This window comes from Syzygium oleosum, unplaced genomic scaffold, assembly GCF_021117445.2.
Source record: "Syzygium oleosum isolate NSW1041296 unplaced genomic scaffold, Sole_v2.1 Sole_v2.04, whole genome shotgun sequence".
Taxonomy (NCBI): domain Eukaryota; kingdom Viridiplantae; phylum Streptophyta; class Magnoliopsida; order Myrtales; family Myrtaceae; genus Syzygium; species Syzygium oleosum.
In genome coordinates this window covers 7,370,808-7,395,473 of record NW_026607488.1, presented here as the reverse complement: position 1 = coordinate 7,395,473, position 24,666 = coordinate 7,370,808, and the positions used below count along the sequence as shown (strand labels likewise).

The 24,666-nt window shown below is 42.2% G+C and overlaps 1 protein-coding gene across 3 annotated transcripts in view; it reads left to right on the top strand.

Moving 5' to 3' along the window:
* Window positions 1–2,825: 2,825 nt before the first annotated feature.
* The window catches only part of LOC115685324 (disease resistance protein L6-like), a 44,076-nt gene continuing 22,235 nt past the window's right edge, over window positions 2,826–24,666 (top strand). For 2 of the 3 annotated variants that reach the window (XR_008816369.1, XR_008816370.1), the window contains exons 1-5: window positions 2,826–3,099; window positions 3,271–3,858; window positions 4,920–6,069; window positions 6,692–6,973; window positions 8,966–10,875. Coding sequence is in view for 1 of the 3 variants with exons in the window: in XM_030610372.2 (XP_030466232.1) it covers window positions 3,041–3,099; window positions 3,271–3,858; window positions 4,920–6,069; window positions 6,692–6,973; window positions 8,966–10,875; window positions 11,261–11,333 (4,062 nt within the window). In the remaining 2 variants the exon portion in view is untranslated. Of the gene's footprint in view, window positions 3,100–3,270; window positions 3,859–4,919; window positions 6,070–6,691; window positions 6,974–8,965; window positions 10,876–11,260; window positions 13,501–24,666 lie in introns of those variants that run through there. The other variant, XM_030610372.2, reaches the window with a different exon arrangement.

The following is a 24,666-nucleotide window of genomic DNA, read 5'->3' as shown; positions in this document are numbered from 1 at the left end:
GCGGTGATTCTATGGCTTGTTCGTTTATGCATGATTGTATTGTCTGCTTGTGTATATGGTCAGAGTAAAGCCGGGGTTGCTTTGCTATTGATTTGTCATCGTTGTATCGCTGCATGTTTTAGGTTCATCCAATATGAGTTGACTTCCTAATCAAGGCTTAGGTCGTTAACTTGCTGAGTTTATCTCATTGTTGTTTGTTAATTATTTTTAGACCCCCAACTATGAACTGACTGCCCACTTATTTTGGAGTGCCTATGGACATGGGCACAATTATATCTGAGTATCCGGTGAGGCCGGATAGGGCATACCAGAAGCACGTGACCACCGTCTGGGTGGACAAAGGATTGGCGATGTGGAAGCCACATGAGTTCATAGCGTGGTTTCTTAGGGACGGAGATGGGTTGTTTGGACCTATTAGGGGTTTTGATGGACCACCAGATGGTGGGTTTGGGGAAGAAGTGTGGGACCCCATGGATATCGACCTGCCGGACGAAGAAGTGATGGATCTGGAGTTCGATCCGGACGAAGAGGAATCTGATCCGGAGACGCCTCCTAGGTATCACCAGGTTTGATAATGGGTTTGGAAATCCCATCTTTTTGACCGTCCCCTTTAATAGTGAAGCTAGGTTAACCCAACCACTGAATCCCTTTTTGTTTATGTGTGGTCTTTTAGGAAGTGGTCACGTGATAGACTTGTATGTATGTATCTTCTTGGGGTTAACAATGTGTTTATAAAATGGCTTTATTGGTTTTCTTCTCAAAGTGCTTTCCTTACTATCCCATTTATTCGTTTGTTGATTGGAAGATTTAAGTTCGCTTCCGTATGAGTTCATTTGATCGATGTTATCTATATGGGTTGGCGATGCATCCTGAGACGTTGCTATTACACGGCCATTTGTAGGATGTTAGCACGCTCGAGGTTTGGGGCGTGACACCCCTCCTACTGCCTATTAGCATGTGCCTTTTGTACGGGACCACGTTCAATTCTCAGATCCTGTTGCCAGATGCCAGAATCGAAACTAAATTAATTAATCGCCTTCCAAAAAGATATGTGTTAGCAAAATAACACATATCTTAAAATTTACATAAGTGGTTTTCATATTTTACTACCTAGCCTACTCTTGAGATTCGTTCCTCTGTTTCATCTATTTCTGCTACTCTTCTGTTTCACAAAAATCCACCATCATCCTCCCCTTGTTCTTGATGTTTTCTTCACATTGAGAGCAATCGCGAAGCCAAAGATCACCCCTCCTTTTGAGGCAATTGCCAATCTTCTTTCATTAATTCTTGTCGCAATTTGCTTATTTTTACAAAGCCACGGTTCAAATGCCGTTTGTTTGGGAATTGTTGGTGAATGCAACGCAGAGGATCGGCCACAAATTGGATTCCATCGAGGTGTCGCTTTTGTCACTATCTAATTAGAATTTTGGCTAAAAGGAGTGCTTAATTAACATTACAAAAGTGCCTGCGCAATGCATGCATGCAATAAATGGACCTTGAAAAGATTTTACAAAATTTTCCTATTATGAAATATTAGAGTAAAAATTGATGAAAAGAAATTATGGACATAATATGAAAAAAATCGAACGCATATGTGGAAAGAGAAAATTATCTTAAGATTTGTACTATTTTTAGTAAGTAGTTTGTAAGGTGGAAAATATTCAAATTTTAAAACTGAAATATGTGAAAGAATTTTTTTTTATTAATTTAGGCATTTGCCAATTGATATAATATTTATGAAATAACTAATTAAGAATATTTTAAGTAAGAAAAAAAGTAATTATAATCAAGTAGGACCTTTTGCTTTCGCCACTTGTCCTAGTATAGATGTTCTCGAGGGACTACCTTGGCCAAGAGGTTCAGAGACTCCCACCTCAACGAGAAGATCTTTGATACTTCCAATAATATCACGATGACGAATGTTTTATTGACAATTCTGACTTGATTAGAAAGGAATGCGTGTGGCAATGTTTTTTTTTTTTGAACTCTTTGTGGCTGAAAAGTAAAAAACTCACCTGGGCCCGTTTATTTTGGCTTAAAAAAAGAAAAAATCAACCTTTTCATGTTGTTGCCAAAGCTGAAAAAATCAACCTTTTTTTTTTTGAACTCTTTGTGGCTGAAAAGTAAAAAACTCACCTGAGCCCGTGTTATTTTGGCTTAAAAATAGAAAAAATCAACCTTTTCATGTTCTTGCCAAAGCTGAAATATTGCTTCAATTATTAGAAAATGGTGAGAAGTTGAATTTAAAAAAAAGGTGTCAATATTTGATTAATGTAAAAGATTCAATTCCTAAGATTGATAAAAAATAAAACTAAGCGTGCACTGCAAAGTTTGAAGAGAAAAATCTAAATTTTTAAAAGTCAATTTGAACAGGCCAATTAGTTGACTGAAAATACACCGGCCACATCCAATCACGTTACTTAAAACGTGATTCTTTTGCGGTAAAGAAAAACCTACTCTTTTTATATCTTCTAGCTCTTGTAAAATTTTTTATTTTTTTTGGGCCAAATGACATGACAATGAACAGCGTGAACCTTGAATCTGGTCGGAAGGGAAAGAAAAACAAACCGTTTACCTATCGGTGTGGAAAAAAAAGGCATGTGCCTTGAATCTGGCCGGTGTCCTTGTAGTTCTAACGCCGTTAAAACGTGGAATATTTTGTTAAATTTCTCTCGAAATTTCAGTCTTGCCCCTTTCTTTGTTCTTTTTTGTTTGGCGGTTAGTGAGATTTTTTTCTTTTTTAATCTTCAACTCCCTGTTCTTTAATTATTGTACTAGTGTTGGACCACGTGCACGGTACATGATCTTGTCCCTCCCCGTCCCTCCCACTGCCCGCTTTTGTCGACTCCTCTCAGTGTCTGTTCACCCCCATGTTCTCATTCTCGGCGACTCAATCCTCCCTTCATTGACTTTGCCCTTCTTCTCTTCACCTTGAGAAGTAATAGTCGATCTTCCTTCACTGAACCCTCCCAATTTGCTCTGTTTAGAGAAGCGTGGTTCTCTTCTCTGGGTGAGTACAGCTGAGAGGATCGGCCCAGAGATGGAATTCGACGGAAGTCAGGCTCTAATCATCATCCTTGCTTTGACTGTAGGAGGACTGTAAGTGCTCTAATTTGACTCCTGTTCGAGCTATTGTTTACAGATAATGCACAGAAAAGAGAAAAAAGAAACTTTGCTCCTGTACATGTTTGTTGCAATTCAGCCTGCTTGTTCGATTAACATTCCTATTTTTAAGTCTCGATCAGATTAGAAGTTTGTAATTCTTGGCAGGGTTTGGAGACAATTCACGAAATGGAAGAGAAGGAGGGACCCGGAACCAACCTTGAGAACCGACGATGGGTCTGGGGAAGAGAACGAGGCGTTAAGGAGGGACTCGGAGTCATCCTCGAGAGCCAATGATGCGTCTCGCGAAGAGTACGATGTGTTCCTGAGTTTCCGGGGACCGGATACTCGCAATGGATTCGCCAATTGCCTCTACCATCGCTTGAGAGATGCTGGAATCTGCGTTTTCTTGGATAACGAAGAACTCCGATTCGGGAAAGAAATTAATGGAGAGCTTTTGAAAGCACTCGACAAGTCTCGAATCTACATACCTATATTCTCTAAGGGTTATGCTGATAGTTCGTGGTGTCTCCGTGAGGTTGTGCACATGGCAGAACGCACCTCAACGTCCGATGGGAAGAAAGAGATACTTCCCATCTTCTACGACGTGCATCCGGACGATGTTAAGCTCAAAACCAAGTTGTATAGAAAAGCCATGTCTAAAAACAAGAAGTTTGGCTCCGACGAATTGAAGCGGTGGGAAAATGCGCTTGTTGAGGTTGCGCATATAAAGGGATGGGATCTTAAAGGCAAAGGGTAAATTTCCTCAACTTTTTATGGTATATAAGCACAGTATTTACATTTCATTGAATGAAAGTTTGCCACTTGAAAGTCACAAACATAAAGCATTTGGGCATTTTTATTTGAGATTTGCATTAGAAGTTAATGAAAGCTAGACCAAAACAATCGAAAATCCACAATAGAAAATGGCTATTTTTTTAAAACACAACAAATCGGGTCAAACCCTACCCTACCCACTCAAGGCATTTTTCCAATTCATGTCAGGTTAAGCCAATATGACCCGACAGGTAAGACCAACCTTTTACTTAATCATATTTTTCACTTAATCAACTATTTTTCTTAACCGTATTACCACAATAAGTATAGTGGAAATCATGCGATTTTCTATATTTTTCACCACCTGGTGTAATCACAAAATTTTTACAAAAACAAACTCGGGTGAAATTATTGAATTAATAGGAGTATTGCAATTTTAAAATTATACCAAGACATGATTATAACTTTATTCTAAAAAGAGTGCATAATTAACATTACAAAGTGCACATGCCATGCATCTATTCAAAAAAGGGACGTTTAAAAGATCTTACAGAATATCTCTATTATGAAATATTAGGATAAATAATTTAACGAAAAGAAATTATTGACAATATGAAGAAATTGAACACATATATGTGAAAACAAAAAGAGGTTTGGCCCTGATGGATTGAAGCGTGGAAGAAGACTCTTGCAGAGGGGAATTTTCCTGCACTTTTTCCTTGGACGAAACTTTGTGTGTCCAAATTTTCAAACTTATATCAATGTGTATTACATTAGAAGTTAATGGAATTCTGACAAAGATTGTGCTCGAGAACCTACAAAAGGTAAAGAGGTGTGTGTGATAACTTTTCTCAAACCGGAAAAAAAAAACTATGTCAAATCCAACCCGCAACCGAAAATTTCCTGTTCAACTAAATATAATGCTTAATTTCCATTTGTTTGAGTAGTCGAAATAGGTGAGTTATGTATCTACATGTTCCCTAGAGTCCCGTAGTCTATCAAGTCTTTGACTGAAATGAAATTTTCATGCTTTGCTGCAGCCAAGGAAAACAAATTGAATTGATTGTTGAAGAGGTTTCCCGTAAGCTCAATACAAGACACGTGATTGTGACCGAACATTTTGTTGAAGATACTGCTCAGATGGAAGCCATAATGAAATTGTTGGATGTTGGCTCTGGTGGTGTCCGTTTTGTCGGTATCCATGGCATGGGTGGTGTTGGAAAAACAACTCTCGCCAAAGTCATGTTCAACAAACTATCTTTTCACTTTGAACGTTGTAGTTTGCTTGAAGACGTTCGAGCATCATCACAACCTCATGGCGGCCTTTTAGAATTGCAGAAAAAGCTCTTATTAGATTTGGCTGGTCATGGGATTGCTAACCAAATTAAACATGTTGATGGTGGGATCAAGACCATCAAAAAAGCATTGAGTAATAAAAAAGTACTCATTGTTCTTGATGATCTAGACAAGAAAGAGCAACTTGAAAAACTAGCTGGAAAATCTGATTGGTTTTGTTCTGGTAGCAGAATCATTATCACAACTAGAGACGAAAGCATACTGATGACTCAAGTGGGCTCATCCACTAAAGAGGTCCTCAACCAACCCGAAGGAATTTTGCGTTATGAAGTTCATGGAATGAGATATGATTTAGCACTTCATCTGTTTTATAAGCATGCATTCAGGAGTGACTTTGCTATAGAAGAATATGATGCTCTTTCAAGAGAAATTGTTCGTATAGTGGGCATGCTTCCTTTGGCCGTTGTGGTGATAGGGTCCAATCTTTTTGACTGGGGCAAAGATTTGGGGCATTCAGATAAAAGAGAAGTATGGGATGAGACGCTGAAGAAGTTAAAGGAAGGTCCTTTTGAGGATGTCCGAGATACATTAATGATAAGTTATGAACGATTAGAGGATAAGCACCAAGAAATATTTCTAGATATAGCCTGCTTTTTCATCAATGCTGACAGAACATATCCGTTTATCATGTGGAAGGATTGTGGATACTTTCCCAGCATTGCAATGAGGGTTCTCTCTCAAAGGTCCTTGATCAAAATTAGAGATGATAATAGGCTTTGGATGCATGACCAAGTTCGAGACTTTGGAAGATACATTGTTCTTCGAGTTTATCCTCGCAAGTTTTGTAGGGTGTGGATTCGTGAGGATGCCCTGAAACTACTAGACGGAAAAAAGGTAAACGGGACCTGCATATGTTTGAAAATATTTGGTGCAAGAAATTCTTTGAAATTTTCTTTCCCATTTAAAGCAGCAATTTAGTTAAAATATGCATCCAATCGATAGCTTTGTTTAACGTCGCTTTTGTCTTGCGGGGGTTGCATCTGTCTGTCAAACCTTCAAGTCAAAGGTCCCAAAGTTTGAAGAGAGAGCCATAAGAGCTGCCTGACAGTTGGATTTTTTTTCTTGGTTCCAGTCTATAAAAAGTAGCTTTTTTGAAATTTTAAAAAAAATAAAGAACAGTTCACGTGTAATCCAGGTAAAATGAAAAGAAACCTTGCTTTATCAAGAATTTTAAGATTATTTTCAACTCCGATTTTTTTAGAATAAACTAAGAAGAAATTTATTATATTCCCGAAAAGTAGAAACCGAAAATATGATACCTTCAGACTCGAAAATTAGTTTATGTAGAAAAGGAGAAAACAACAATTTGTTGGAAAAAAGAGTGTGCCATAGTTTTGGAAAGCGACGTGATGAGCTCAATCATTGGAGAAATTGTTTCAACATGCTTTTGGGTCCTCCCTGTTGTAGCTCTGTATACCATATGTAGCATGCTCAATATTGAGTCTGTGATATGCAGAGAAATGAAGATGTGGTAGCACTAAGCCTGACTTCCGATGGCTGCAACCATAGCATTGCATCTGAAGAATTAGCTGCTCTACCAAATCTAAGATTCCTTCGAGTGAAAGGCATTGATTTTTTTGGCAACTTCAAGAATCTTCTTTCGGAGCTAAGATGGTTTTCTTGGGAAATTACAAATAAGGAATTTTGTACGGAGAATTTTCATTTTGCTAGTTTGGTCGTGCTAGACCTTTCAAGGAGCGATATTGAAGATGACTGGGGTGGGTGGAGCCAAATCCAGGTACAATATACCTTACTCCATTCAACTTCTTTCCATTTTGCAGATCATTCAATGCAAGGGACACATAGGTGGTGTGCTCTCCGGATCTAAAATATTTTGTGCTAGTCTAACATCTAGAGTCGACTACAGCCTGCTAATCACCTTTGAAAAGAAAGGAAAGGAAGCTATAGAATCACATGGCAGCAGCATATCATCCCAGTAAATATCATTGTTGTACTATATTTCATCTATTCACCAGAGACTACTTTAGTAAACAAGCCGCAGAAAAATATGATATGCTTAAAATTCCGTACTAACAAGAATCATTAGCTGTGCTCACCAGTCCATAGTAGTATCCAAGCATCCATCATCGCCTTGGTTTAAGGAATTCAAATTTACCTACTTTGGAGTTTGGAGTTTGGATGCTTTAAGGCTTGTTGTAGTCGCTTTTCTAATAGCCAATTGTTGAAATATTGTACTACATTGCTTGACAATAGGTTTTATGTTCTCTTTTTATATGCATGCGGTCTCTCTCCATCCATCAACTTAAACTTTTGGATTGAACCTTTTAACATGGCATTAGAGTCAATGTTATCCTTTATATTTATGTTCGTCCACCCTCACGTGCCATGATTAGATTCCACGGGTCTCTCCTAGACCTTTTTTTAAAAAGGGAAGAGCAAATTTTGGTGTTCCTATGGTACTACCTTGTTCAATACATCTCTTTCTTTACTACACTTTTAAGACTTGATCAAGACGAAATATGGTAACATCATAAATATTTTTTGTGACGCTTTACAATTTTCCTTTTTGTAACTCCATTACGACTCTACATCATGAAGATGCACGAGTGAGAGATATATAGAAGTTCCCCATTCCTTTATGGTTGATAGACTCGAAATATAGTTCCATGCGTAACATTTTTAAACCATGGGAAGATTTAAACTTCAAAGGCTATTTGCAAGCAGACTTCTATAAATTCATTACCGAAGCGGAAACTTGTTTGTGCATTGTGAATTTGAATAATAGATGGTAAATTTGAAATACCGTTGATAAGAAAAAACTCATCGGCAACTTTATAGTTCCATAAATTATCAAATAACTAACATTATACCATCATCAAAACTCATACCAGATTACCAATTGTTCTTGAATACTACAAGTGATCTCCTTCATTAATTAATAGATCACGATTTGCCTAGATACTTTACTAATAGTGTCGTTTAATTGTTGTAACTTACAAACAAAATACTATTTACCATGGTAAATGCTTAGTAGATTATTATCATCGCTTCGATTTTACCGAGTATCAAGTTTTATTTTTCAGTAACATGCAAATATAATGATTGATTTATCAAGTTAAACTAACCTTGTAGACTACAAACTATCGTTCGCTTTGACAAGCGAGCGAGTTTTTCAGCTGGTGGACTATGAATTGCTTACATACTTTACTAGTAGTATTGGTTAATGATTGTAACTTATGAACAAAAAAGCTATTTCTTTTACTATATAATCGTAGTGGATTATTAGATTTATTTTGATTTACAAGTACTAATGCTTGTGAGTCAGTAAAAGAATAACGAAATAATAGATATACCGGGCTTGCCCTAGTAGATTATAATCGACCTTTTGTTTTTTACAAATGAGCAGGTTTTTCCATTTGTAGAGTATGAATTAATTGCTTAAATACCTTACAAGTAGCATGGGTTACCAGTGATATTTTGCAAACAAACTAACTGTTTTATCACTATAAATCTGTAGTAGCTTATGAGTTTCACTACTAACTTACTATTTCACCACTAAGATTTAGTTATGAGCAGTAAATTTATAAAAAAAAGACTCAATAATTTTCAATTGCATTGACGATACATGTTTACCATGAATGGAAGATTACTCCGTTTTCCCCTAAGGAAGTGTTAGAAGCGACCTAGTTGCACCATTTTTTACTAATGTAAAAATTTAGGACGATTAATGTGTTTCATTCTTTTTAATTCCACATTTTCTTTTCTACAGATGACAAAAAAATTAAAAGTTTTGGATTTAACGGATTGCACAAAGTTGAGAAGGACACCCGACTTCTCTAATTTCACATCCTTGGAGATGTTAGTACTTGCTCGATGTTGCAATTTAATCACAATTCACCCCTCCATTTCTAAGCTTCAACTCCTAGAGACTTTGAATATCAAAGGGTGTAGTTCTCTTGGGGAGTTGCCAGAAGAAGTCTGTTCTCTACAATCTTTGAAGCAGATCGTCATGCCTAAAAATTTTCAACCCTTGAAGCTTCCGGAGAGATTTGGCAATATGAAATCTTTGTTGAGTTTTACATTAAATGAGAACCCTAAAATCTGCCAACTTCCCGACTCAATTGGAGAGGCGGCGAATCTTACACGCTTAACTTTACACCGGTGCGTGGGTATAAAGGAACTTCCAAGCTCAATTGGGGGGTTAAAAATGTTGTCAGAGTTGGATGTATCAGCATCAGGCATAGTTGAACTACCCGACTCTATCGGAAATTTAAAGAAACTGAGGGTGTTGAGTTTATGTAGAACGAAGATAAAGGAGCTTCCTCCTACTATTGGAGGACTCGAGATGCTTGAAGGCTTATATGCCAACAAATCCAGGGATCTGACAGATAAAAACTTGGAGGAACTTGGGAAGCTATTCCATTTGAAGAAATTGAACTTAGCATTTACTAGTGTTTCTAGATTGCCTCTAGAGATAAGTCGTCTGCATCTCCAAAAACTTGAAGTGGGTTCGATTGGGCTTCAACAAGTGCCAGCTCTTCCATCAAGTTTGAAATTCCTTGCGATTCAAGCTATGGACTTCTCTCTTGTCCCTCACCCCTCAAGCATCACCGATTTAGAACATCTGGAATTATATAGATTCAACAATTTAAGAGATAGATATTTCTCTGGTAGGCAGGACTATGTCTCAAAACTTAAAGCAGCTTTGATGAGGGAGCAACCGTCCTATCAGCTTCCATCTCATTTGTCAGCCTTGAAACTCAGGGGTATTAGTCCACTACCCCATTTTTCCAACTTATCAAATTTGACAGTTCTGCACGTAAGTGAATGTCCAATATCACATCTACCCGTCACTCCAGGTCTAGCACATTTGAGGGAACTGAACATAACAAGATGTGAATCCCTTGAGGAAATACCTGGTCTGTCCCTCTTGAGGAGTCTCGAGCGCTTGAAACTGAAGGGCTTGAATAGTCTAGTTGACATTCAAGGTTTGGCAGAATTGGAATCTTTGCAATACCTCCTTCTTTCTGGTTGTGATTTAATAGGAAAGCTACCCAACTTGTCCAAGTTGGGTAAGCTACAACATCTAGAGCTAGAAGCTTGTCAAAATTTAAGAGCCATTGAGGGCATTGAGGGCTTAGAAAGCTGGGTGGTGGATAGTCGTGGCCGCACTATCTTGGAAAGATTGTTGAATATCTCAAGATCGACTTGGCTTTCTCACAGATTACCTATGTACGATGTGTACCTGAGTTATAAGGGACCAGACACTCATTATAGCATTGTCAATTATCTTCACTATTGGATGTTAGGTGAACGAATTTCTGTTTATAGTGAAGATTATGACTTGAGGTCCAATGAAGGGATTGGGGAAGAGATTCTACAAGCACTCGCTAACTCCAATATCTACATACCCGTCTTTTCAAGAAACTATGCTTCCAGTCATTGGTGTCTCCGCGAACTTGCCCACATGGTAAAATGCACGTTAGAATCAAAGGGGAAAAGAAGAATCCTCCCCATTTTCTATGACGTGGAGATTGATGATGTTAAGCTCGAAACTGATTTATACAAAAATGACCTAGACAAGCATCGGACGAACTTCGACCACAATGAAGTGAAGTCATGGAAAGAGGCCCTAATTGAGGTCGCAACAATGAGGGGTTTTGTCTCGAAAAATAACAGGTAATCCTACTGTTTCGCCACTAAATCATGAGGTAAATAAATCATTTAATTGAACTTTCCTAACACACAGAGTTTTAAAATTACTACAATGCAACCCTTTTGCATACAAATAGTTGTCCACTCAAGTAAATTCAATCCTATAGAATAAGAAGTAGATCCTTCTTGTTTGTAATATCCGGACGAACTCTACGGTTGAACACAACATAATTGCATACTGGTACAACAGCACATAAATTTTTTCTTTTCTTTTGTTTTATAAGTTAACGATCTTCAGGTTACAGTGGTTTGAGAAATCAAATCAACAATTAGATTGTCGTTTTGACATCCATTTTATTTCTATTTGTCCAACTAAAATGATTTGTCCTTCAACTGTGCATTGCTGCAGCTTTGAAGAAATACTTCAATTGGTTATTGCAGAGGTTTTTAGAGCAAGGAAATTGTTAGACGTTGACTCCTGAAGCCTTCTTTTGATCGGTTGTCAAAGAAAAGGGGAATGGATTTGCTATCAATGTAATGAAATTCTCCCCAATTGCATTACATTTCTATTGTTTAGAGGATCTAGATATTTCATTTGGTAAAAAAATTGGTTTACGATGCTACTGCTTAGGTGCATTAATTACAAGGTTAGCATATCTGTACGAACGAGTATATCAATGAACTTACATGCTCTATTAGAAGGTTAGTTAAGCTCATACATCAAGGGTGCTCTACAATAGAAGAAAATGAGCCTTCATACACAGTTGGGAAAATCTGAATCGCTTGTGGAGTTGGATTGGCGACTGTCAAATATAGTTGATCTACCTGATTTAATCAGAATCTAAAAAGAATTGAAACTGACTAGGATGGACTGATCATCCATAAGAATGTTATCCAATGTTGTTGGACTGCTAGAAATGATTGAGGGGTTAGGTGCCAGTATATGAGTCTAACAGGTGAAATCTTTGGTGAATTTGGGAGACTATCTAGCCCGTTCAAGGATTTTGGGCTTACACTCATTGAAGTTATCTATGGATTCCCCACGACTATCTATTCTCTCTCCCATGTCCATAAACTTTTTTTCTGGACGGTCACTATGGAATTTGACAATCACCCCAGGCTTCTTTAATCCGTCTTTGTTTTGATGCATCTACATCCGATTTGTTCATGGCCTCATGACTCTGGTTAATTAGCTTTTCAGAACATATCTGACATTTTCCTTGGCCAATAGCCACCAGCTTCCATGTACTCTGTCATTTTGCCACTTTGGCTTAAGAAATCTTGCTATTTTTTTATCGTGAAGAACTTTTTGGTTCTCGAAGTTCATGAAACTCAAAGGCATTAGTCCACTGCCATACTTTTCAAACTTAAAGAATTTGGCAGATCTGTGTTTCCTTAGATGTCCAATGTCAAGCTTACCTGTCTCCAGAATTAATACATATGAGGGAACTGAAAATAAGTAGATTTTAATTCCTCGAGAAAATACCTGGTCGTCACTCTTGAAGAGTCTACCACACTTGAATATGAATAGCTTGAATAAGCTAGTTGAGATTCAACGTTTGTAGGAATTGGAAATTTCTTTTTCTTTTTTTTTGCTTTTTTAGTTTTTCTTTTTCTGACGTGATGCTCACGTGACGCCACATCATCACCATTGGTCCGGAAAACATTGATAATTCGATGCCAGCCGCCACATAAGACGGCGATCTTTTATTGAAAGGATATATGTGTCACACTAGTACAAGGTAGGGGTTTTTGGTAACAAAAGAAAAAGTTGTATTGGTTTCACATTGGTATTTGAGGTTCTTGGTAGCATTTTCTTTAGAATCTATAAAAGATTTTGGGACTAAAGTATTAGCATTGTTGACCATTGTAAAAATTCCAATTTCTCCATTGTCAAAGATACACAGTTGTTGTTCCTTTTATATAGAGCGTGTGGGTTTTTGCGAAATTTTTGAATGAAAGTTTGGTTAAATGTCTTTAAGTCCAGTGTGTTATAGAGAGATAATAGCATTAAAGGAGCTGTGAGATTGATTTTTTTTATGTATCCATAACATGAGAGAGAAGTTACCAGAAAAAGTGATGAGTATGGAATAAATGAGATATTATTTTCATTATAACCCAGGGAATTTGGAATTGGAACAAAATTGATGATACTCGTAAAGATATGTTAAATGGAATGTTTATAACATCCGATTGATTCATCAAAACTCAACAATTGGAAAACATTTTTCTCGATTTTCTGCCTTTTGTATTATGTAGGAAAATGAGTCCATATAAAATGTTTTCATTATTGGCTAATTCCTGCATTTAAATACTTTTTATGATGATAGAAACATTTTTTTGTTGGCTCATTTTCTTAAGCAATACTAACAATGGAAAATAAGAAAAATACTTTTCTTTTGCTAGTTTACTCAGAAACAAGTGGAATAAGAACGATATAATCGAAGCATGTGACATAACGTCAAAATAGATAACACTCTGTAAGTCAACAATGTTAACTTGAAAAGAATTCAAGAACTATGAAGTAAAGGGAAACACTATGTTAACATAAGTTCAAATCTTACAAGATCTTCAAGGGAAATACTATGACAATGCCCAAAGAGTTGGAGGACTTTTTATCATATGTAGTAAAGATAAAGAAGTTACTACGATTGATGTGGAAACTATAACGAAATTTAAACTGAGAAGAATAAAGAACGCACAGATTTACGTGGAAAATCCTTGCAGAAAAAATCACAGGGAGTGGAGAAGTAAAATCTATTATAGAAATTCAAAGATTACCAAATGTGGCTTAGAAACCTAAGACTCTTTCTATCTTAACTTTTTAACCTAATAATTTGAGAAAAATAATATTTATATTGCTTCCAAACCCTCACGTTGGCCCAAGCCCATAAAGAATTCAAGACATGCTCAATAAATCTCCATATTGGCTTGAATTCGACATAAGCAACAAACAATCTTCTCCTCCCATTAGAGCAAAACTCAGCTATAACAAACATAAATTAAATCCAAGTAATGCTTGAATTTGGCAATATGCAAAGGCTTCGTCAATATATCAACTGGATTATATTCTGTACCAATCTTTAAGACCTTGATATAGCCATCAGCAAGAATGTCTTAAATAAAATGATACCACACATCAATGGGCTTTGTCTTTTTCGTAATATATCTGATCATTAGTAAGATGTATAGTACTCTGACTATCACAATGGACAACAGTCACACCATAATCCACACTGAGCTCTCCAAAAAAGACTCTTAACCATATAGCCTCTTTAACTGCCTCTGTAATAGCCATATCATCTGCCTTTGTAGTAGACAAAGCAACAATATGTTGTAAAGTAGTTTTCCAACTGACTACACAACCTCCAATAGTAAAGATATACCCAGTCAAAGACCTCCTCTTATCAAAGTCACCAGCATAACCAAAATCAACATATCCTGTAAGAATGTCATCAATTTTCCCAAACTCTAAATCAAAATCATAAGTAACCTTCAAATATTTCAAAATTCACTTCACATCTTGCCAATAAACTTTTCGTGGGCATGATAAAATATCTACTTACTACGCTGACAGCATGTGAAATGTCGGTTCGAGTGCAAACCATGACATACATAAACCTACCAACTACACTAAAGTATGGAATATGTGATGTCACGCCCCGGACCCCACCGAGCCCGCGACATCCCGTCCATGGTCGAATTGAACGCGACGTCTCAGGACGCGTCGCCAACCCAAACGAACTACGCAAGCGGAAGCGAAATAAAACAACCCAGACAACTAACATGATGGCGAAAGGATAGCACGAAATAATAATTGCATAACATCATAAAGTAGTCACTATTACAGAACGCTAACCCGGGCTACCAATTTCTAATCACAATTTTCAAAAGGGGGCGGTGGTTGGCAAGCTTATCTTTTCTACAAAAAGGTACTCAAAAGACAGGGTAAATTTGATCTATCCTCCAATCTCTGTAGTACTCTGGCGGCATTTCCGAATCGATCACGGTCGCGGATCTGAAAGTGGTTATATAATAACCGTGAGAAAGAGTCTCAATAAGCAACAACCTATACTCCACCTAGGTTAATGCGTACCCAGACAAGTCTAACATGCAATTCACCAGCCAACAGAATCAAATTCACACGACAAGCTTACCTCGCCTCGAACCACGTGCCAACCCTGCATATTAGTCCCAACATGATAATGCAATAATAGTTCATAATCATATCACAATCACTCGAGCGCCATACACACTTGCATTCAACCAATCCAACCAAACACCCACACGTGCATTCAGCCAATCCAACTAGTCACATTACGCACACGTGTCCAACCAACTTTCTCACGATCCGCCTCAACGCGCCTCAGGTCCTTTCTCACAGCCCGTGTAAACACGCCTTAGGCTAGCCCTCCGATCAATCCGGGCTCTGTCCCTCACTGGACATTTCACACTTTCTCACGACCCGCGTAAACACGCCTCAGGTCAGCCCTCCGATCAATCCGGGCTCGATCCCGCATTACCACGCCTCAGGACATTTCTTTCTTTCCCATGACCCGCGTAAATACGCCTCAAGTCTAACTTTCCTTCCACGGACCACCGTCAACACGTCTCAAGTTCGTTAACTTTCATTCTACGGACCACCGTCAACACGTCTCAAGTCCGTTCTTACAGGTACACATGCCACACAATTTAATCAATTTCAATGGCCGCCGTCAACACGTCCCAAGCCAAACTTTCCTTTCACGGACCACCGTCAACACGTCTCAAGTCCGTTCTCACAGGCATCCAAGCCACACAATTAAATCAATTCCAATGGCCGACGTCAACAGGTCCCAAGCCAAACTTTCCTTTCACGGACCACCGTCAACACGTCTCAAGTCCGTTCTCACAGGCATACAAGCCCCACATTTCAATCAGTTCCAATGACCGCCGCCAACACGTCCCAGGTCAAACTTTCCTTTCACGGACCACCGTCAACACGTCTCAAGTCCGGTCTCACAGGCACACAAGCCCCACAATTCAATCACGAGCTCATCCCACTAGCCTACCAATCCGACACTCAAGTCAGCCCAATCACAAATTAATTTCACTCACAAATGCCACGACAATTCGATCATCGCACCCACATTAATTAGCCACTAAACATGCCACAAATCACCATAATCCAATCCACCAATTAATCACATTTATAAATTGGCCCGAACCTTAATTTACACAACTAATCCGGTATTAATCACACCCTAAACAAGTCTAAAATTTCCCATTATACTAAGTAGGGTTTAGGGAGTCACTTACTAGGTTTTGGCCCGGAGAAAATCGGCTCGGGCCTAAAATGGCTTGGGTGAACAGTGCTGGACTAGGCGCGGGCGTGGGCTAAATAGGCGTGCTGACCGGCCAGCACGGGCACGGTGGCCGGACGGCGTGCCTGGCGCGCGGGCGCGGTGGCCGAACGGCGTGCCCAGGGGCGCACGGGCAGCTGGACGGGCGATGCAACTGGGCGACGGGTTGGCTGAATGCGCGACGTGCCTAGGCGACGGGCACAGCGATGGGCCATAGCCGGGGCGACGGGCATGCGGCCCGGTCGCATGGGCAACGGGCCGGCCACGACCTGGGCAAGCCCGGCACGGTTGGGCTGGCTGGCCGGGGCGGCGACGGCGACGCGGCGGTGGCGAGCTGAAGGGGGGAAAGTCGGCCGGGGTGGTGAGGCGAGAGGGAGGTTGCGGGCTGAGGAGGGAAACGACAGGGGCGACAGGGCCGGGCGACGAGCTGGGAGGACGACGCGGGACAGACGATCTCGGTCCCCGCGAGCTACCGAGCGAGCAGCGGGAGCCGAGCTCCTTGAGTGATGAGCGACCAGGGTGAGACTCACTTCTGCCGAGCCGCTCTGGCTGCTAAACGACGGCGACGGCGGGGCTCGCGGCGGTGCAAGGCGGACGGTGAGGCAGTCGGCAGTCGGCAGTCGGCGGTCGAGCGAGCTGGGTAGAGGCGGTCGAGCGAGCTGGGTAGAGGCGGTCGAGCGAGCTGGGTAGAGGCGAGCTCGGCCCGGCGAGCTGCGGGGCTGCGAGCTGGGCTCGAGGCGGCAACGGGCGGGCGGCGTGACGGACGGTGCGGCGGCTGGCGGGGCGGCGGAACAGACGGCGCAGCGGCTGGCAAGCTGCGGGCGACGGTTTGGCGGAGTGGGAAGCAGAAGCAGCGGCGAAGAGGACCAACGAAGAAGAAGAAGAGAAGAAAGAAAAAAAAAGGAAAAAGGAGGAGAGAGAAGGGGCAGGTCTGCATGGCTTGATGGGGGAGGGGACGTGCGCGGAGGAGACGTGCGCGGCAGAGGAGAGAGAGAGAGAAATTCAAAGGTACTCGAGCGCGATCCAACGGTCCGATTTCAAACCCAAAAACGATCTAACGGCTCTCAAAATTCCTAATTAATAATTTAGGAAAAAGGGCCAAAATAAAATAACCCAAAACACACTACGAGGGAGGTCTACTAGTCCAAATTCTCACCCGGTCAAAATTCCACTTTTCACATATCCCGGGTAATCTCGAGGCTGGCCACAATAATATCGACACCATCCAATTAAATTCGACCCGGAACTCCGAGAAATTCGACACCAAAATTTGGGCTCTAAATAACGACCAAATTCGATCGAGTGCGATTCTAGCGAAATCTCTAATTTAAAAAAAAATAAAAATCGAGAGTGATCAGTTCCCGGGCGAGATTTTACTGTAAGCACACTGACGAATTACACGTTTTATAAATCCCAAAAATGGGTCGAAATTCGGAATGTCACAACTCTTCCCCTCTTACAAAAATTTCGTCCTCGAAATTTACAATCCAACCCAGCTATTCAAATAAATGGGGGTATTGGTGTCGCATCGACTCTTTGCTTTCCCACGTCGCACCTTCGGTTCCATGATGCTCCCAAATTACCTTGATCATCGGAATTTTCTTGTTCCACAACACTCTCTCCATTGTGTCCTCAATTCTTACTGGCTTTTCCACGTACGACACTCTGTTGTCCACGTCTATCTCATCGTAGTTCAGCATGTGGGTCGAGTCCGGTTCATACTTCCTTAGCGTAGACACGTGGAACACGTTGTGCACCTGAGACAAATTTGGCGGTAGCGCGAGACGATAAGCCAAGGTACCAATTCTTTCTAAGACCTCGAATAGACCCACGTATCTCGGGCTCAACTTCCCTTTCTTACCAAACCGTGACAATCCTCTCATCGGCGACACCTTGAGGAAAACGTGGTCCCCTACTTGAAATTCCAATGGCCTACGTCTCCGGTCCGCATAATTCTTTTGGCGGCTCTGAGCGGTTTTAAGCCTGTCCCTAATCACCTTAACTGTTTCGACTGATTGGTGAACCAACTCGGGTCCCGTGATGCTCCTCTCACCAACTTCATCCCAACAAACCGGTGTTCTGCAAGCTCTGCCATATAGTGCCTCGAATGGTGCCATTCTAATACTCTGCTGGTAGCTATTGTTGTAGGCGAATTCAACCAAATGCAACTGTTCCTCCCAATCGCCCTTAAAATCCAAAACACATGCTCGCAGCATGTCTTCCAATGTCTGAATCGTCCTTTCAGACTGGCCGTCTGTTTGGGGATGATAGGCCGTGCTAAACTGTAACTTCGTTCCTAATGCCGTATGAAGGCTTTTCCAAAAAGCGGTAGTAAATTTAGGATCACGGTCCGAAGTGATTGTCACTGGTACTCCGTGCAAACGGACTATTTGTCGCACGTAAATCTCGGCATACCTTTCCAAGGCGAAGTCCTTTCGCACTGGCAGAAAATGTGCTGACTTTGTCAATCGATCAACTACCACCCAAATCGAATCATGACCCCTTTGACTTCTCGGCAATCCCATCACAAAATCCATCGTGATGTGTTCCCATTTCCACTCGGGAATTTCCAATGGCTGCAACATTCCACCCGGCTTGCAATGTTGCGCCTTCACTTGTTGACATGTTAAACACTTAGCCACGTGCTTGGCTATGTCCACTTTCATGCCGTTCCACCAATAATGTTGTCGCAAGTTCTGATACATTTTCGTACTACCCGAGTGAATACTGTAATTGCTACGGTGTGCTTCAGACAAAATCTCTTCCTTCAGTTCTGTATCACTGGGTACACATAACCGACCACAGAACTTCAGAATCCCATCCTCGGATACCTGAAAATCCGATTTCCTTTTAGTGATGTCCATACCCAAAATATTTTGAATCTCTGGGTCCGTAGATTGTAAAGCCTTAATCTTAGTCTGAATTTCCGGTTTAATCCTCAAAGTTGCAAGCAGACTCGAGACATGACTCACTTCAAACTTAAATTCCGAATCCCGAACTCCCTCCAACAGAGTCCACTCCTTGACCATCATATGCGCGATGCTCGACTTCCGACTTAGTGCATCTGCTACCTTATTAGCTTTTCCAGGGTGATACATAATATCGCAGTCGTAGTCCTTAAGGAGTTCCATCCAACGGCGCTGTCTCATGTTCAGTTCCTTCTGGGAGAACAAGTACCTTAAACTTTGATGGTCCTTATAAATCTGAAATTTCTCCCCACATAGGTAGTGTCTCCAAATCTTAAGAGCAAAAATAATCGCGGCCAATTCTAAGTCATGTGTCGGATAATTCTGCTCATGTGGCCTCAATTGCCGCGATGTGTATGCCACTACTTTCCCGTGTTGCATTAGCACGCATCCCAATCCTCTCAACGACGCGTCACTGTAAATCTCATATCCTCCCGGACATGACGGGATCGTCAACACTGGCGCGATCGTCAACCTCTGTTCAGTTCCTTCTGGGAGAACAAGTACCTTAAACTTTGATGGTCCATATAAATCTGAAATTTCTCCCCACACAGGTAGTGTCTCCAAATCTTAAGAGCGAAAATAATCGCGGCCAATTTTAAGTCATGTGTCGGATAATTCTGCTCATGTGGCCTCAATTGCCGCGATGCGTATGCCACTACTTTCCCGTGTTGCATTAGCACGCATCCCAATCCTCTCAACGACGCGTCACTGTAAATCTCATATCCTCCCGGACTTGACGGGATCGTCAACACTGGCGCGATCGTCAACCTCTGTTTTAATTCTTGGAAGCTCCTTTCGCACTTATCTGTCCATTCAAACCTCGTCTCCTTCTTTAACAACCACGTCAACAGCGTCGCCAATGCCGAAAACCTTTCCACGAAGCGCCTATAATAACCTGCGAGACCCAAGAAACTCCGAACCTCGGTTACTGTTGTCGATCTCGGCCAATTCGTGACGGCTTCAATCTTTGTCGGGTCCACCGCGATTCCTTCTCCGGATATCACATGTCCTAAGAACGCCACTCGATGAAGCCAGAATTCGCACTTACTAAACTTAGTGTAGAGTGCATGTTCTCTTAAGGTCCATAGAACCTTTTCCAAATGTACCTCATGCTTGGCGGAACTCTTCGAATATACCAGAATATCGTTTATGAACACGATCACAAATTGATCAAGGAATTCCTTGAATACCCGATTCATTAAATCCATAAAGGCTGCAGGGGCGTTCGTCAGTCCAAACGGCATCACCGTAAACTCATAGTGTCCATACCTCGTCCTAAATGTCGACTTTGGCACGTCCTCCTTCTTGATCCTCAATTGGTGATAGCCAGTCCTCAGATCGATCTTAGAAAACACTAACGCCCCTTGTAACTGATCAAATAGGTCATCAATCCTCAGCAACGGGTACTTATTCTTAACGGTCACCTGGTTCAGTTGCCTGTAGTCAATGCACAACCTCAATGATCTATCCTTTTTCCTCACGAATAATGCTGGCGCTCCCCACGGAGACGCACTCGGGCGAATGAATCCTTTATCCAAAAACTCTTGCATTTGGACTTTCAATTCTTTCAATTCCGACAGTGACATCCTATAAGGTGCTTTCGAGATCGGTTTCATCCCTGGGGCTAACTCAATCACGAACTCCACTTCTCTATCAGGTGGCAGTCCCGGCAATTCCTGAGGAAAGACATCGGGAAAGTTGCACACCACGGCTATGTCTTCTAGCCTCGGCTCTCCAGCCGTCGAATCCACTACATTTGCACAAAATCCTTGGCACCCTTCATCTAACAGCTTCGTTACCTTGAGCGACGAAATCCAAAGGATCGAGGTTCCTCCTCGGTTTCCCATAAACTCAAATCTAGGATGTCCAACCGGGTTAAATTGGATCACCCTGCTACTACAGTCCATAACAGCTCTCTGTTTGACTAGCCAGTCCATACCGATAATCACATCAAAGTCATGCATAGATAAAACCGCTAAATATATTCTTCCTTCCCTATCGCCAATCACTATCTTACATCCGGGACATCCAAACGCAATCAGCACTTTATCATTCAGCAGAGTAGTCACACATAGCATAACATCAAGCGATTTTGGCTCAATCCCAGATAATTCAACGAACTGCTCAGATATAAATGAATGCGACGCCCCCGGATCAAATAAAGCATATGCAGCATGATCACAGAGAGAGACCGTACCTGTGACCATGCCAGGCGCGTCCTCAATTTCGCTCTTTGCCATTGCATACACTCGACCTTGGGCCGGTGGCCTATTCTGATTGGCCGGCTGGATAGCTCTAGTTTGATTTCCATTCCGGGGTGGCGGCAGCGGCGGCGCAGGCGACCTAGCTTGCCTGTTGTTGGGGCAGTCCTTCCTCTGATGGCCCTTTCCGCCACACATAAAACATGCCCCGCTCTTATTCGGGCAAGGTCCATTCCCGTGTCTTCCTCCACACAGCCAACACGGGGCGTTCTGATAACGGTTTGACTTCCCGATGTTCTTCCGAGCGGGTGGGACGAAGTGACTGTTTCCCGTCATGGGTCTTTTCCCAAATTGACGATTATCCCTAGCCGGGGCATACCGCGATCCAAAAGCGGTAGCCCGATCCGTCTGATCTTGCTCAATTGCCTGAGCCCTTTCATATATCTCATTATAGCCTCTCAAGTTCAAGGAGATCATCTGGCTACGAAGGTCCGGTTTCAGCCCATCCCGGAACCTCATAGCTTTGTTCGTTGGATCCTCCACCATCTTGGGGGCAAATTTGGACAATCTGGCAAACTCGGCCTCATACTAATCCACCGACGACTGACCCTGTCGAAGTCTCATAAATTCCGCCAGTTTCTGCTCTCGGGCGCTTTCTGAGAAGTATTTACCATTGAAGGTCTCAGTGAAGACGGCCCAATTCGGAGCAGTACCAGTGGGGAATACTTGACCTCTAGTGGCCCTCCACCAATCACTTGCATTGTTCTGAAGCTGGTAGACTGCTAGCGTTACTTTCTCTTCCTCAGTATACCCCAACATCTCAAAAGCTTTCTCTAGCTCTTCTACCCATCTTGGTGCAGCCTCGGGATCGCCTCTTCCATCAAACTTCGGGGGTTTCAACTTCAGAAACTGCTCGACTAGCTTGGACATTGGCCTATTCACATTTACTCGCACAATACCAGGGTTTCCACCAATCACATTATTCCCCTGATTCCCATTATTCTCAATAATCTCGCTGGCAGCTGCATCGGCGACAGTAGCGCTCCTTTCCCCTGTCTGTCTACCCGATAGCAATCCTGCTTCCTCAAGTACCCTCTACATTTCATCCAACCTGGGATCCCCTACTAGTCCAGCTTGCGGGGCTACACGACCTCGACCTCGACCTCTACCTCGACCTCGACCTCAAACTCATAGGGTCACACCACTCACTTACCTGCTATAATTCCCCTCGGGAATTAAAGACCTAGGCCAACTATACCAGTCTAAGCCCTAGGCAATGAATCACAACACAATTCATTAAGCAGGCAGCCAATCACCACATCACTCAATCACAACCAACAGGGTTCGTGCACTTACCTCAAGTCCTGACGCACCTGCACCTCAAATATTAAAGCATAAACTCACTCAGTAACCACAATCACACAGTTTGGGGTACGCATAGCACACGAGTCTCCCTAACTGGCTACCCCAACGTCATCGCTACTTATCACTCCAGGTTTCAACCATCTTGGATCGAGCTGACCTTGCTCTGATACCAAATCAACCGGGATGTCACGCCCCGGACCCCACCGAGCCCGCAACATCCTGTCCATGGTCGAATTGAACGCGACGTCCCAGGACGCGTCGCCAACCCAAACGAACTACGCAAGCGGAAGCGAAATAAAACAACCCAGACAACTAACATGATGGCGAAAGGATAGCACGAAATAATAATTGCATAACATCATAAAGTAGTCACTATTATAGAACACTAACCCGGGCTACCAATTTCAAACCACAATTTTCAAAAGGGGACGGTGGTTGACAAGCTTATCTCCTCTACAAAAAGGTACTCAAAAGACAGGGTAAATTTGATCTATCCTCCAATCCCTGTAGTACTCTGGCGGCATTTCCGAATCGATCACGGTCGCGGATCTGAAAGTTGTTATATAATAACCGTGAGAATAAGTCTCAATAAGCAACAACCTATACTCCACCTAGGTTAATGCGTACCCAGACAAGTCTAACATGCAATTCACCAGCCAACAGAATCAAATTCACACGACAAGCTTACCTCGCCTCGAACCACGTGCCAACCCTGCATATTAGTCCCAACATGATAATGCAATAATAGTTCATAACCATATCACAATCACTCGAGCGCCATACACACTTGCTTTCAACCAATCCAACCAAACACCCACACGTGCATTCAGCCAATCCAACTAGTCACATTACGCACACGTGTCCAACCAACTTTTTCACGACCCGCGTCAACGCGCCTCAGGTCCTTTCTCACAACCCGCGTAAACATGCCTCAGGCCAACCCTCCGATCAATCCGGACTCTGTCCCTCACTGGACATTTCACACTTTCTCACGACCCGCGTAAACACGCCTCAGGTCAGCCCTCCGATCAATCCGGGCTCGATCCCGCGTAACCACGCCTCAGGACATTTCTTTCTTTCCCATGACCCGCGTAAACACGCCTCAAGTCTAACTTTCCTTTCACGGACCACCATCAACACGTCTCAAGTCCGTTCTTACAGGTACACATGCCACACAATTTAATCAATTCCAATGGCTGCCGTCAACACGTCCCAAGCCAAACTTTCCTTTCACGGACCACCGTCAACACGTCTCAAGTCCGTTCTCACAGACATCCAAGCCACACAATTTAATCAATTCCAATGGCCGCCGTCAACACGTCCCAAGCCAAACTTTCCTTTCACGGACCACCGTCAACACGTCTCAAGTCCGTTCTCACAGGCATACAAGCCCCACATTTCAATCAGTTCCAGTGACCGCCGTCAATACGTCCCAGGTCAAACTTTCCTTTCACGGACCACCATCAACACGTCTCAAGTCCGGTCTCACAAGCACACAAGCCCCACAATTCAATCACGAGCTCATCATACTAGCCTACCAATCCAACACTCAAGTCGGCCCAATCACAAATTAATTTCACTCACAAACGCCACGACAATTCGATCATCGCACCCACATTAATTAGCCACTAAACATGCCACAAATCACCACAATCCAATCCACCAATTAATCACATTTATAAATTGGCCCGAACCTCAATATACACAATTAATCCGGTACTAATCACACCCTAAATAAGTCTAAAATTTCCTATTATACTAAGTAGGGTTTAGGGAGTCACTTACTAGGTTTTGGCCCGGAGAAAATCGGCTCGGACCTAAAATGGCCCGGGTGAACAATGCTGGACTAGGCGCGGGCGCGGGCCAAACGGGCGCGCTGACTGGCCAACACGGGCACGGTGGTCGGACGGCGTGCCTGGCGCGCGGGTGCGGTGGCCG